The sequence below is a fragment of the Nomascus leucogenys genome, chromosome 2, assembly GCF_006542625.1.
Source record: "Nomascus leucogenys isolate Asia chromosome 2, Asia_NLE_v1, whole genome shotgun sequence".
Lineage (NCBI taxonomy): Eukaryota > Metazoa > Chordata > Mammalia > Primates > Hylobatidae > Nomascus > Nomascus leucogenys.
Window position 1 is genome coordinate 51,915,236 of NC_044382.1, and position 14,476 is coordinate 51,929,711.

Consider the following 14,476-nt stretch of genomic DNA (forward strand, 5'->3'; position numbering starts at 1 on the left):
AATCACTGCTAAGCAGCCCACCCTCTGGCCTAGACTCATGACCTCATCCTGCAGAGCTGAGGAGGGTGCAGTAAGACAGACTGAGCTGTGCAGGGTGCCTCAGTATCAGGAGATGATGAACAAATGGGGATCCCAGGAGACTCACCACAGCCACGGCATCACTGCTAAGGACATCTGAAATGTTCAGCACTGTGTAATAGGCCACATTGGTCAGGATGTAGATGAGCGTCACAATTGGCATAGAAATCCCAATGGCCAAGGGCAAATTTCTGTCAGGACAAGTGAGAAAGGACTACCTAGAACCAACCTCTCCTTGGGAACAAAGTTTACCAAGTCTCCACTGGGATTTTCCTAACATTTAACAGTTCACTAGCCTCCAAGTCTTTGAGGCAGGCTCACCTTCCCCTTGACCCTGGGTTCTTTCTATTGAGAAAGACACAACTTTCTCTGTGAAGATAGCTCATGATCAATATTGAATCTTTGCCACAGTAGGACCAATGGGTCCTACTGGGTTTCATAATCCTCCTGCATCTGTGATCTCAGAGGAACAGTGCAAGGAACAGTGTCCTGGGGACTAGATGCCAGGCTGGGGACCCAGCTGGCCAGAATAAGTTTTGGTTCTGTGGGCTGTAGTGTCAGCACCAGAGTCCGAGGTCCTAATTCCTTTGCCCCAGCTGGGCCTGCTGCTCCCCACTGAAGGTGCAAGGTCCTAATCCCTTAGCCCCAGCTGGGCCTGCTGCTCCCCACTGAAGGTGCAAGGTCCTAATCCCTTAGCCCCAGCTGGGCCTGCTGCTCCCTACTGAAGGGCCTCTCCTCTAGGAAGGACCCTGTGTATCCTCCAGTGCTAACATGAGGACAGGGAGCCAAAGGCTTTCCTACCTTCACTCACTCCCATTCTAGCCCTCAGCCCCTCCTAGCTGGAGAAGGGGGAGTAGGGAGAAGAGGGGAGGAGAGTTGGAGGGAGAAGGAGAAGGATGAGGGCAGCCACGCCCACTATCAGCAGGAGTTCCAGCCAAACTGGGGAGTGAGAGTATGATCCCACCTTTACCTTTCTGGGTTTTTGATTTCTTCTGTTACAAAATTAAGGGTGTCCCAACCTGAGTAAGAGAAGAGGGCAGAGTAGAGGGCAAGAGAGAGGTTTCCCATGTCCCAGGAGGAACCCTCAAAGGTGTCCTGAAAGTGCTCAGAGTGTCCTGTGGGGGCAAAGGCAGGTGAGGGGTTCAGAGAGAAGGAGCAGGCCAAAGGAGAAAGGAGGAGGAGATGGGAGGTGTAAGAGAAAGATACGAAAGGAGAATAGGAAAGAGGAAGGGAAGATGAAAAAAAGGAGGAATGGGGAGGAACAAGAAAGAAAAAACAAGAAGGTAGGGGAAAGAAAAAAAAACATAATTTAACACCAAAAGATCAACAACCACTAGCTCCCTACACTTTACCACCCCACCCACTTCCTCAGGAAAGCTCACATTCCTTTAATAAAACTAGACAATAAAAAACCAAAGACATTCCTGGCTGCCCTCTGATGTAGCAATACTTCTTCCAAAACCCTAAAGAATTTCCATTTCCTGCAAATGATCTCACAGCAAGCCCCAGCTCTTCTACCTATTTATGTCAAGAACCCCGTTTCACATGAAGGAGTCATTTTTCATTCAAAATTAGACCTTCCTGTGAACTACCTCTCTTGGACCAGACTACTGCACAGTTTGATCAATGGGTTTATCAGCCTCATGGGAAGGACTCTCTGCTGCTCTACTTGCGGTAGCTATGGTTGCATGGAGGAGATCACATGCTATAGAGGAACTGAGACCTTATCTTTCACTAGGCCTGAGCCACCCCCACCCTTTGGGGAGCCAGCCCAGCCTGTCATTCTCCTCAGAGGCCTCAGAGACTGCAGACACAAAAGCCCAGGGGACAGCACCCAGCTACCCAGGACAGAGACCCTCTGGACACACTGGGGTCTTTAACAAGACCCCAGACTTCTAAGGAACCCCATTGTCACACCCTGAAGAAAGCCTAGACCCAGCTCTCATATGGTAAAAAGAGCTGGCTATGCAGCAAGAGAAGAGAAAATAGAGACCCCTGTCCTCAGGGGTGTCCATCCTCATACACAGCAGTGGTTCCCTAAGGAACAGATCTTCAGGGGAGGATTACTCAAAACCCAATTTGACCCCAGGATGCTCCCGAGCCTCCAGGGACATCCACATGGCTAGCTCTACTAACTTGATATAAGTACACGGGCTAGACCAGCAGCCTGAGAATCAACAAGGGCAATTCTTTTTTTCTTTTTCTTTTTCTTTTTTTTGAGACGGAGTTTCACTCTTGTTGTCCAGGCTGGAGTGCAATGGCAAGATCTCAGCTTACTGCAACCTCTGCCTCCCAAGTTCAAGCGATTCTCCTGCATCAGCCTCCCAGGTACCTGGGATTACAGGCACCCGCCACCACCCCCGGCTAATTTTTTGTATTTTTAGTAGAGACAGGGTTTCTCCATGTTGGCCAGGCTGGTCTCAAACTCCTGACCTCCGGTGATCCATCTGCCTCAGCCTCCCGGCCTCCCAGAGTGCTGAGATTACAGGTGTGAGCCACCGCGCCCAGCCCAACAAGGGCAATTCTTTTTTTTTTTTGAGACGGAGTCTTGCTCTGTCACCTAGGCTGGAGGGCAGTGGCACAATCTCGGCTTACTGCAACTTCCGCCTCCTGTTTTCAAGCCATTCTCCTGCCTCAGCTTCCTAAGTAGCTGGGATTACAGGCGCGCACTACCATGCCCAGCCAATTTTTGTATTTTTAGTAGAGACAGGGTTTCTCCATGTTGGTCAGGCTGGTCTCGAACTCTTGACCCGCTGATTCACCCGCCTCAGCCTCCCAAAGTGTTGGGATATCAGGCGTGAGCCAGCGCGCCGGGCCAAGGGCAATTCTTAAAAGCACAGCTTTTTAGACTCCAAACCAACCAGAATGTGATCCAATAGATTTGAGATTAGGGTCTCAGCTACCTGGGTGACTGTACACAGCCACATTTAGGGACTGATGACCTAGAGAACTGGGCTGTGAAATGATTGAGATATCTGTAACTAAAGACACCTCAAGACCTCTCTAGGGCTCATGAGATCTTGGTAGGCCTGTTACCCTCACTGCCAGTCCTCTCTGATCCAGGAACGAAAAGCTTTCTAAAGCCAACATTTAGGAAAGACACTGCCAATTTCACAATATTTTAATATTTTTCTGAGAGCTGACTTGGGGAGGGATTGCTGAATACAAGTCCAGATGAAAAGTAAAGGCTGCAAAATAACCACCCATTTCCATACCCCACTTCCAGCTCCATATACCCTGCCACCTGTCTCAAGGAGGGCCCAGTCTTCCTACTTGTAGCTTGGCAGTCACAGACCACAAACAGGAGCCACTCTATCCCCACAGATTACTTTTATGACCCAATCATGACCCAAGCTTCGGGAGCTCCTAGGCCCTTGGCTGGCTTCCTGCAATGCTCCCAACCTCCACCAAAGGAAACCAGCCCTGAGGGAGAGGCTGACTCATGTCCACTTGGCCAAGCCATCCTGGCCCAAAAAGCCCAGAAAGAAATCTACTCCCATCTCTTGCACTCACTGACACATGCTAGCATGTACACAGAAACAGCTGAGCAGTGAAGCTAACAGAGTCCCCATGTCCTCCTCAGGGAATCCAGAGGAACTCTTGGTGGTACCCCCTTCCCACCACTTACCCTGGCACAGTTTAACAAGGCCCATGACAATGATGGCAATGAGCGCTACGACCTTGGCGTAAGTGAACGTGTCCTGCACACGTGTGCCCCACTTGACATAGGCACAGTTCACAAATGTCAGCAGACCTAGGAGGAAAACCACAAAGTCACTGGCAGACTTGAGTTGAGGGAACAGGGGCCCAACCCCTCTTTACAGAGAGCACCCTTTCTGACCTTCCTGCCTAAGGCAAAGGGGCCAATGGACCAGTCAGAACAAGGCAAACTGGCAAGTGAGGGGACACCCTGCACCCGCCCCAGCTGACAGCACACAGGCATGTCCATCACTACTGGCACTCAAGGATATGAAGGCATTCGTGAACACATACTTATACATCCTGATGGCCAGCACCATTTCTGGGAATCCCCCCCAGGCCCAGGGATGGGTGATTTCACCCACTCTTTCCCACCCAGACTCCCAAGGTTCCAAACCACAGGAGACACAAGACCTCTTCATGGCCAAAAGAAACTCATCAGTAAGTGAGGTAAATTTGAATGCAGATGGCAGGTTACCTAAGAAATTAGAGAGACAGTGTTTTGCATTAAGTGTAAAAATGAGGCCAGGTGCAGTGGCTCACACCTGTAATCCCAGCACTTTGGGAAACTGAGGCAGATGGATCATGTGAGCCCAGGAGTTAGAGACCAGCCTGGGCAACATGGAGAAACCCTGTCCCTACAAAAAATACAAAAATTAGCTGGGCATGGTGGTGCACACCTGTAGTCCCAGCTACTCAGGAGGCTGAGGAGGGAGGGTCACTTGAGCCTAGGAGGTTGAGGCAGCAGTGAGCCGTGCACTCCAGCCTGATGACAGACTAAGACCCTGTCTCAAAAAAAAAAAAAAAGAAAGAAAAAGAAAAGTCTGTTATATGCCTGACAATTTCACATACACCTCTCCATCGATTCTCACGACTCCAAAATACAGATATTCCTATTCCCATTTTATGGATGAGGAAACTGAGGCTGAGAGAAGCTAACTACCATTTCTAAGTTCACATTCCCAAGCCCACTGATCGCTTCCACCCTCATTCCTACCCATACCTCCCAATTCTCAATGAAGTCCATGGAGAAGCGCACCATAGGCTCACGTGGCCTTAAGTTCTAGCTCCTCACACACCTCAGTGACATCTGGGTCCTGTGCTGAGACCCCCGGCACTTTGCTCCTGCTAAACAATGACTGATCCATGGGGACGACATAAGAAAAATATCCAGCAAGAAGGAATGCAGTGACATCTGTGAGTACTGCCTCTAGCATCCAAAAATAGAACTTTTATGTGCACCTCAAATCTTACTACAAAATCTTTTGGGCCCATCCTCTAGGCCAACTCCACTTACTCCTACCCACTTTGCACTCTCTCCTTCAGCCAGACTTTCTCTCTTATTTGTACCGTACACACACATAAAAAGAAACGTCCTCCCCTCCTCTTCCTGCCATAGCCAACAGCAACTCCCACTTTCAAGGTCTAGTTCAGCCCCCGCTTCCTCTTCCTCTGTAAAACCTTCTCTAAATACACCACCTAGCCCCTCTCTGAGCTCTTTCTCTCCTGAACCACATGGCATTCCTGCTTCTTAGCACAGGTCAGTGTCTATGCTATCATCATGTAGACACCTGTCTCAAGTCTCTCCCTCAGGTGATTGGGTCATGCTTCTCCCAATATCACAAATTCTCAGAAGGTAACAGCAGTATATAATTTTATTTTCTTTCTTTCCTTCTTTTTTTTTTTTTTTTTTTTTGAGACAGGGTCTTCCTCTGTCATCCAGGCTGGAGTGGGCGCGATCACAGCTCACTGCAGCCTCGATGTCCAGGGCTCAAGTGATCTTCCCACCTCAACCTCCTATTAGCTGGGACCACAGGTGCACACCACCACACCCAGCTAATTAAAAAAAAAATTATTTTGTAGAGACAGAGGTCTTGCTATGTTGCCCAGGCTGGTCTGGAACTCCTGGGCTCAAGCGATCCTCCTGCCTCAGCCTCCCAAAGTATTAGGATTACAGGCATGAGCTACTGCGCCTGGCCATGTTGTTTTCTTAAGCTCATCGCCAAGCAAAGAGGGGCACTGATAAACCCTGGTTGGAACCAAGGTGGTAAGATTTTCACTCTAACTTCCAATTCCCTGGGGCAAGGCAAATTGTCAGAAAGTTGGATATTCTTCCATTCAAATGGAGAGAAGTGCCTACAGCCAGCCTGTGAAAATGAACACAGGTGGCAGGTGGCAGGCTCAATGGCTTCAAAGAGCTTTCACTCAGTACACTGGCAAGTAACACAGGTGCTTACTAGTCAATCATGATGTGGGAGTAGGGAGACAGTGGTCAAATGGGAGAGTAGAAGCAGCCCAAAGAAATGCATGCTGCTGGCAGGTCTTCCTAGGGACCTACCCTGATGATCAAAGCTACCTGTATGGGGTTAAGCCTCAATCAACTAACATAAGGATTACCTAGTTAATAGGTACCAGTAATCCATAGGCCCCTATATAGTACAGTAGCCATGTTTTGAAGTACCTGTCCAGCTCCTTCTTGGGAATTGCTCCCCCTTCCCTATCATGACTGATGGAGCCAGACACGGGACCCAAGTTGAGCCTGTTATATTGCCTCTCCCAGAAACACAGAGTTGGAATACCAAGAAACTGAATCTAACAGTAATGGGCAGAAGGGTCAGGAGCTACAGCAAGTCAAAGTCACATACAAGCCCTTAGTAACAAAGGGACAGAAACCACAAGTAAGTAGAGAAAGGAAGCAGAACACAAAAAGAAGCAGAAGTGGGAGGGCATGCAGCTTAGACAAAAAGACAGACAGGGGCCAGGGCAGCGGTGCACACCTGGAGTCCCAACTGTGTGGGAGGCTGAGGTGGGAGAACTGCTGGACCCAGGAGTCCGGGCCTATAGTGCACTGTAATAGCATCTGTGAATAGTCATTGCACTCCAGCCAGGGCAACAGAGTGAGAACTTGTCTCAAAAAAAAAAAACGAGAAAATACACAGAAGACAGAGATAGAGGGGTGAGAGATAAGAGACAAGGAGGCAGAGACAGAGAGAAGAGGACAAAAGGAGAGAAACACAAAAAGGTGGAAATAAACATGGAGAAAGAGACTGGCTGATAATATCCTGGCAGTGCTAACTGTGCGTCTGGTTTGCAGCTCCAAGGGGAAGAGAAGCTGATACACTCCTCAGACCCACTAACAGGCACTGGGTCTCACTTCTGATCCTTCTCCCTCCTTCTATCCTGCCATAAATGTCCTACAGGTTTGGTCCTCTCTGTGCACAGGTAAATATTACACACAGTGGAAATTCAACCATGTGCTAAACTAATGAATAAAGAAGGCTGCTTGTAAATGCCTGCAGAGTCCATTCCAATAGACCAGCTGGAAGGATACAAAAGCACCTGGTCAGAGTGGCTCCTCTGGGGAGAAAGACTAAAGCTGTGGAGAGGGAGGGAGACTTTTTCCACTCTATGGCTTACCGTGAACATAGCCCTTTTTCTAGATAAAAATAGTTCGTGCTCACTTCAGCGCACATATACTAAAATTGGAACGATGCAAAGAAGATTAGCATGGCCCCTGAAAAAATTTTAAAGAATTTGTTTAAAAATAAAAATAGTTCGGCCGGGCGCGGTGGCTCACGCTTGTAATCCCAGCACTTTGGGAGGCCGAGGCAGGCGGATCACGAGGTCAGGAGATCAAGACCATCCTGGCTAACACGGTGAAACCCCGTCTCTACTAAAAATACAAAAAATTAGCCGGGCGTGGTGGTGGGCACCTGTAGTCCCAGCTACTCGGAGAGACTGAGGCAGGAGAATGGCGTGAACCCGGGAGGCGGAGCTTGCAGCAAGCCGAGATCGCGCCACTGCACTCCAGCCTGGGTGAGAGAGCGAGACTCCATCTCAATAAATAAATAAATAAATAAATAAATAAATAAATAAATAAAGTTCATTAGCAACAATGTAGCACCAGAAGGCAGAGCCAGGGCAGTGTGAAGCTAGGAGGCACCTAGGGCACAAAATTTAAGGAGGCACTCACTCTAAGGGGACCACATGCCGGAACCTGAGAGTGAGTACGCCCTTCAACGCTGACCCCAGGCACCTCGCTTGCCTCACCCTACTCTCAGCCCTGCCAGAGAACAGAAAGCTCCTAGAACAGTCTGTCAAGCAGAAGCCAAGTCCCTTGACTGTTCTCCTGATTCTAATTAAGAAACAAAATTTCACCATCTGATCCTTACTCCTCTATTGCTTCCCAGAACTCCCAGCCCCCCTAGCTTACCATAAACTATCAGAGTTCAAACAAAGTCAACAACTGGGCCTTAAAGCCAGATGCTAAGATTCAGCTACCACAATTAAAACATCCAAGCCTTCCCTCTTCTCCTGATCTCATTTCCTTGCTGGACAAGGCTGCACCAATGAGCGTGGGACCCATGTGAGGGTCTTCAAGGCTCTCTGGGAGCTTATTGCTGAGAAAGGAGTACTCGAATGGCAGATCCAGACTGAAAGCCAAAGCAGAAACAAATCCCCAAAGTCTCTGTGGCAGACACGGCTAGTTATCTTCCTCTATCTGTTCTTCCCTTTTTCCTTCGTAATAGAAATTTTAGCTGAAGGCATGGCTGTCCAAAATAAAGCTGACATTTCCCAGCCTCTCCTGCAGGTAGGTATGGCTGTGCAACCAGGTTTTCTCCCAGGATGTATGCAAATATTTCATATAAGACCTCAGAAAGTGTCTTTAAATGGGGAAGGCAGTGTCTTTGTCCTTCCTGTCAGTTACAGTGCAGACATGACAGCTAGAGCTTCAGTAACCATCCTGGACCACCAGCTAGAAGTCACAGGCTGAGGATGGCAGAAGACAGAAGGAATAAACCTGGCTCTCTGAAGAACTGAAGTCATCCAACCCACACTGCCTCCTTTTAACATGTGAGAGAAGCAAACATCAACATGTTTGAGCCATGCTGCTGAAGGTTTTCTGTTGTCTGAAACCCAGGTTAATAGTGAATAACATATGCACCCTCTGGCAGAACTGTGCCTTTCATACTCTCTTTCTGATGAGGAGATGGCCTGGCAATCTGAAGTTGTACTCCCAGCTACGCTGACAGTAGTCACAACTCTCTTTTCCCACAGGCAACAGAGAGCGGAGGGAAACCTTCCAATTCCTCCCAGACAGGCTGAGTGTTATAAAGGGGCATTCAAGGACAAAGGAGTGCAACCTTAAACAAAAAATAACAACAAAAATGTGGAAGAAAGGCCGGGCACGGTGGCTCACGCCTGTAATCCCAGCACTTTGGGAGGCCGAGGCAGGCAAATCACAAGGTCAAGGGTTCGAGACTAGCCTGGCCAGTATGGTGAAACCCCGTCTCTACTAAAAATACAAAATAATTAGCTGGGCATAGTGGCGTGTGCCTGTAGTCCCAGCTAATCGGCAGGCTGAGGCAGAAGAATCGCTTGAACCCGGGAGGCAGAGGTTGCAGTGAGCCAAGAACACGCCACTGGACTCCAGCCTGGGCAACAGAGTGAGACTCCGTCTAAAAAAAAAAAATGCGGAAGGAAGAAAGGCAGGGTAGGGAGGGGACAACTAACTACAAGACATTCAGGAGCGAAATGCTCTCCAACACTCCAGGGGAGGTAAACCCTTCCAAATGGGGATCCCAGAATCAGTAGCTACCTCCTGGGATGTATATAAATATGTAATGTATGTGTCTTTTTTTAAAGTAGCCTTGTTTTTTTGTGGTTTTTTGTTTTATTTTGTTTTTTAAGAGACGAGTTCTTGCTATGTTGCCCAAGCTGGTCATGAACTCCTGGGCTCAAGTGATCCTGCTGCCTTGGCCTCCCAAACTGCTGAGATTATCAGGCATGAGCCACTGAGCCTGGCCAGTGTCTTTGTTTTTAATTACACAAATACATTTAGTCCCATTATGAAAGCATTCAAACAATATATAGCGTTGGAGTCTTGAAACAACTATGATCAAGACCCAGTCCTCCCTAGCCCCGTGTCACTCTCAGAACAAGAAAGCTGTCTGTCCATAGCAACTAGCCAAAATGAGGAGCGTGTCTTCTGTACTGAGAACTCTGACCAGGCCTGGGCCCAAGAAAGCAGGAAAGCATGGAAACAATGGATATTCAGGGATTATACAGTGTTTCTTCTTCCCTCCAGTCTCATCCTTCCCAGTTTCCCTGCTTCTCTTCCTCCTGCTCACTGTCACCCTTGCCAAACAAACTCAGGGGGAATGGAGTCTCAGCTGTGAGCAGGCACTGGGCTTTGATGCTGCTGTGTCAGCAATGAACTACTTCCATGTTGACATCTTCAAAGCAAATACTTCCCATTGATGTGTATGAGCCTACACAAGAGGGAGGATCCCGAGGTCAAAGCCCACAAAGCTAAATGGGCTGACAACACTCAAGGCAAAAACATCACCCTTCTGCAGTCAAATCAAGTACTCTTATAATACTGGGCACCTGGGTTACTGTGAATCCTGCTGGTCACCTAGGCAAAGAGGAGACCCTATGTACCTACCTCAAGAACCAACATTTCTCCCCATTAGTCTCACAAGTGAGTATGAGCCCCTAAACTTACTGAGTTCAGTCAGCAGCCTGTGGCCCTGCCTCACCACATAAGATTCCAAAACCCCAGAATACATATGAACAGAGTGCACCCTTAAGACAGAGTTTCTCAACCTCAGCACTATTGACATTTTAGGCCAAGTAAGTCTTTATTATGAGAAGCTGTTCTGTGCATGGTGGTATGTTCAGCAGCACCCCTGACCTCTACCATTAGAAGCAAAAAGCACCCCCTCCCAGGAGTTATTGCAACCAAAAGTGTCTCCAGATATTGCTAAATGTCTCCTGGAAGATAAACTCCCCTCTGGCTAAGAACCACTGTTCTAGGATAATTAGTAGGTAAAATAAAATAGCCTAAAATCTGCCAAAAGCTGCTTGGATCTCCTTGCCAGTATAACCTGGGAATGGGATGGGGTACAGCCAGAAAGCCAGGATCTGAAAGTGCAGTGCCGTCAGGGGCCAGGAAAGTAATATGAGTGAGCAAAGGCAAGAAAATCTGGGTATAATACAAGAAGTGGAGGACTACAGTGGTTTGGGGAGTCCATACTCCATTTAAAAAGAGCCACAGCCGGCCGGGCGCGGTGGCTCACGCCTGTAATCCCAGCACTTTGGGAGGCCGAGGTGGGCAGATCATGAGGTCAGGACATCGAGACCATCCTGGCTAACATGGTGAAACCCGTCTCTACTAAAAATACAAAAAATTAGCCAGGTGTGGTGGCAGGCACCTGTTGTCCCAGCTACTCAGGAGGCTGACGCAGAAGAATGGTGTGAACCTGGGAGGCGGAGCTTGCAGAGAGCCAAGATCGCGCCACTGCACTCCAGCTTGGGTGACAGAGCGAGACTCTGTCTCAAAAAAAACAAACAAAAAAAAGAGCCATAGCCCTCCACAGCGGCTCACGCCTGTAATCCCAACACTGGGGGAGGCTGAGGCGGGAGCATCACTTGAGCCAGGAGTTTGAGACCAGCCTGGGCAACATAGGGATACTCCTTTTAAATAAACAAAAAAAAATTTTTTTTTTTTTAAAGGAGCTACAACTGCTGAAATCCAGCTTATTTTATCAGGCAGGAATTTGGGTCCAACGATGCCCGAACTTTTGATTTTTAAAGAGAAAAGGCAAGTCCTGATTTTCAAATGTTGGCAACTAATTCAAAATTATTTACAATACCACAAACCAAACAAATCTATCTCTGGGGCCCAAGTCTGGCTCACGGGCCACCGGCTTGCAGCCTCTGCCCTAGAGTTGGTTATATACAGACTTCCTGGGCCCTCCCTTCTAGGATGGAACTTTAAGTGTCTAGAATGGCGTGGCCATAACTTGTTTAGGCAGTCTCCCAACCAACAAGCGGGACCCCTCTCATGCCTCAATTTCAAGACTAACTTAATTCTCCTATCCTACCGAAGTCTTACCCTAGATTCAGTGCAGACCTTTGGTTTTTTTCCCCCAAATAACCTCATTGGTTTCATGCAATTTATGTCTCCTGAAACCATGTTGTTCCCACTGCCGCCTCTACTCAAGGAGACTCTCTCAGCATATCCTAGCTCTGTTGAAAGCCTGATACTGCAACCTAAGTTCCAAGAAGGGAAGTAAGCTGAACCTTAAAGCCTACCCTAGTCAGAAGAGAATATGGTTTTAGGACTTGGCCATTATTACTATGACAAGCAAGTTCTTGCCCTCAGGCCTGGATTCTGGAAAAGCCAGTGCTTCTAGGATAGAAAGCCTGCAGGAATTCAGATCCCGAGGAATCTGGATGAAAGTACATGTTGAATGAAAGAGGCTGGCCAGCCCACACTTACAGGCTCACACCTATGATCCCAGCACTCTGGGAGGCCAAGGTGGGCAGATCACTTGAGCTCAGGAGTTCAAGACCAGTGTGGCCAATATGGTAAAACCCCATCTCTACTAAAAATATAAAAATTAGCCAGGCATGGTAGCTCGCACCTGTAAACCCAGCTACTTGGGAGGCTGAGGCAGGAGAATCACTTGAACCTGGGAGGTGGAGGTTGCAGTGAGCCAAGATTGAGCCACTGCCCTCCAGCCTGGGCAACAAAGCAAGACTCTGTCTCAAATAAAAATAAAAGAGAAAATCGAGGCAGCAATTAGTTAACTCCCCAAGATCAACAGTTGGTCAATGATAAAGCTGAAAATTAAATCCAGTCTGGCATGGAGGCCTGCAATCCTAACTACTATACTATACTGCCTGGAGATTGCTTATGTATCTTCAAACCATGTTTTCTAAGAGTATCTGATGAAAGAGATTAAATATGAAATTTTTTTTTTGAGACAAAGTCTCATTCTGTCACCTAGGCTGGAGTGCAGTGGCATGATCATAGCTCACTGCAACCTTGAATTTCTGGGCTCAAGGGATCCTCCCTCCTCAGGCTCCCGAGTAGCTAGGATTACAGATGCACACCACTGTCACTGCCACCATGCCTGGCTAATTATTTTTTTTTTAGAGGTGGGGGTCTTGCTTTGTTGCCCAGGCTGGTATCAAACTCCTGTGCTCAAGTGATCCTCCCTCCTCAGCCTCCCAAAGTGCTGGAATTACAAAAGGCATGAGCTACCATGCCCAGCCAATATTAATTTTTTTTTTAATTTTATAAAGCAGTATACAACCTACAAGAAAAGATGACCTCAAAAGGTATTTATGGCTGGGCATGGTGGCTCACGCCTGTAATCCCAGCACTTTGGGAGGCCAAAGCAGGCGGATCACGAGGTCACGAGATCAAGACCATCCTGACCAACATGGTGAAACCCCCGTCTCTACTAAAAATACAAAAATTAGCTGGGCATGGTGGTGCGCGCCTATATTCCCAGCTACTCGGGAGGCTGAGGCAGGAGAATCTCTTGAACCTGGGAGGCAGAGGATGCAGTGAGCCAGAGGTTGCAGTGAGCAGAGATCGCGCCACTGTACTCCAGCCTAGGCGACAGAGCAAGACTCTGTCTCAAAAAAGAAAAAAAAAAATAATAATAATAATAGATAGGCCAGGCGTGGGGGCTCACACCTATAATCCCAGCACTTTGGGAGGCCGGGTGGGCAGATCACCTGAGGTCAGGAGTTCAAGACCAGCCTGACCAACATGGAGAAACCCTGTCGCTACTAAAAATACAAAATTAGCCAGGTGTGGTGGCACATGCCTGAAATCCCAGCTATTCGGGAGGCTGAGTCAGGAGAATCGCTTGAACCCAGGAGGCGGAGGTTGCCATGAGCCGAGATCATGCCATTGCACTCCAGCCTGGATAGCAAGGGTGAAACTCCATCTCAAAAAAAAAATTTTTTTAATTAAAAAATAGTAACAAGAGTACTGTAGGAGGTAAAATCACGGGTGATTCTTAATTTTTTCTATTTTTCTGTATTTTTAAAATTATCTGTAAAATCTATGTTTTACCTTTTAATTAAAAAACACTAGGCCGGGCACCGTGGCTCACACCTGTAATCCCAGCACTCTGGGAGGCTGAGGCAGGTGGATCATCTGAGGTCAGGAGTTCAAGACCAGCCTGGCTAACATGGTGAAACCCTGTTTCTACTAAAAATACAAAAAATTAGCCAGGCGTGGTGGAGCGCACCTGTAATCCCAGCTACTCGGGAGGCTGAGGCAGGAGAGTCACTTGAGCCGGGAGGCAGAGGTTGCAGTGAGCCAAAATCATGCCATTGTACTCTGGCTTGGGCAACAAGAGCGAAACTCCGTCTCAAGAAAAAAAAAAAAAAAACACTAAAAAGTGTTGCTTTTGAAGAACATTTTATGAAATGGGGAAAAGCTTGTGATGTACTAAGTTTAGAAAGCAGAATATAAAATTATAAGCAAAGTATAGTGCCAAGTCTACAAAAGAAAGAAAGTACACTATCAAACTATTAAAAGTACTCTTCTTGGCTGGGCACGGTGGCTCACGCCTGTAATCCCAGCACTTTGGGAGGCCAAGGTGGGCGGATCATGAGGTCAGGACATCAAGACCATCCTGGCTAACACAGTGAAACCCCATCTCTACTAAAAAACTACAAAAAAATTAGCCGGGCGTGGTGGCGGGCGCCTGTAGTCCCAGCTACTTGGGAGGCTCAGGCAGGAGAATGGCGTGAACCTGGGAGGCAGAGCTTGCAGTGAGCCAAGATCACCCCACTGCATTCCAGCCTGGGCGACAGAGCAAGACTCCATCTCAAAAAAATAAATAAATAATAAATAAATAAAAGTACTCTTCTCGACCAGCCTGAC

At 47.8% G+C, this 14,476-nt stretch overlaps 1 protein-coding gene and 1 non-coding gene across 4 annotated transcripts in view; one reads left to right on the forward strand and one right to left on the reverse strand.

The window, feature by feature from the left end:
• SLC7A6 (solute carrier family 7 member 6) overlaps positions 1-14,476 on the reverse strand; it is a 39,696-nt gene that overhangs the window by 10,557 nt on the left and 14,663 nt on the right. For all 3 annotated transcript variants that reach the window (XM_004087302.3, XM_030794981.1, XM_030794984.1), the window contains 3 exons: positions 3,707-3,832; positions 1,049-1,193; positions 146-269 (listed from right to left, as the gene is read on the reverse strand). In XM_004087302.3, the coding sequence (XP_004087350.2) occupies positions 146-269; positions 1,049-1,193; positions 3,707-3,832 (395 nt within the window). The remainder of the gene's footprint in view (positions 1-145; positions 270-1,048; positions 1,194-3,706; positions 3,833-14,476) is intronic.
• On the forward strand, positions 7,231-7,336 carry LOC115831834. The gene has a single exon (XR_004027326.1). It is a non-coding gene; the product is annotated as a U6 spliceosomal RNA (small nuclear RNA).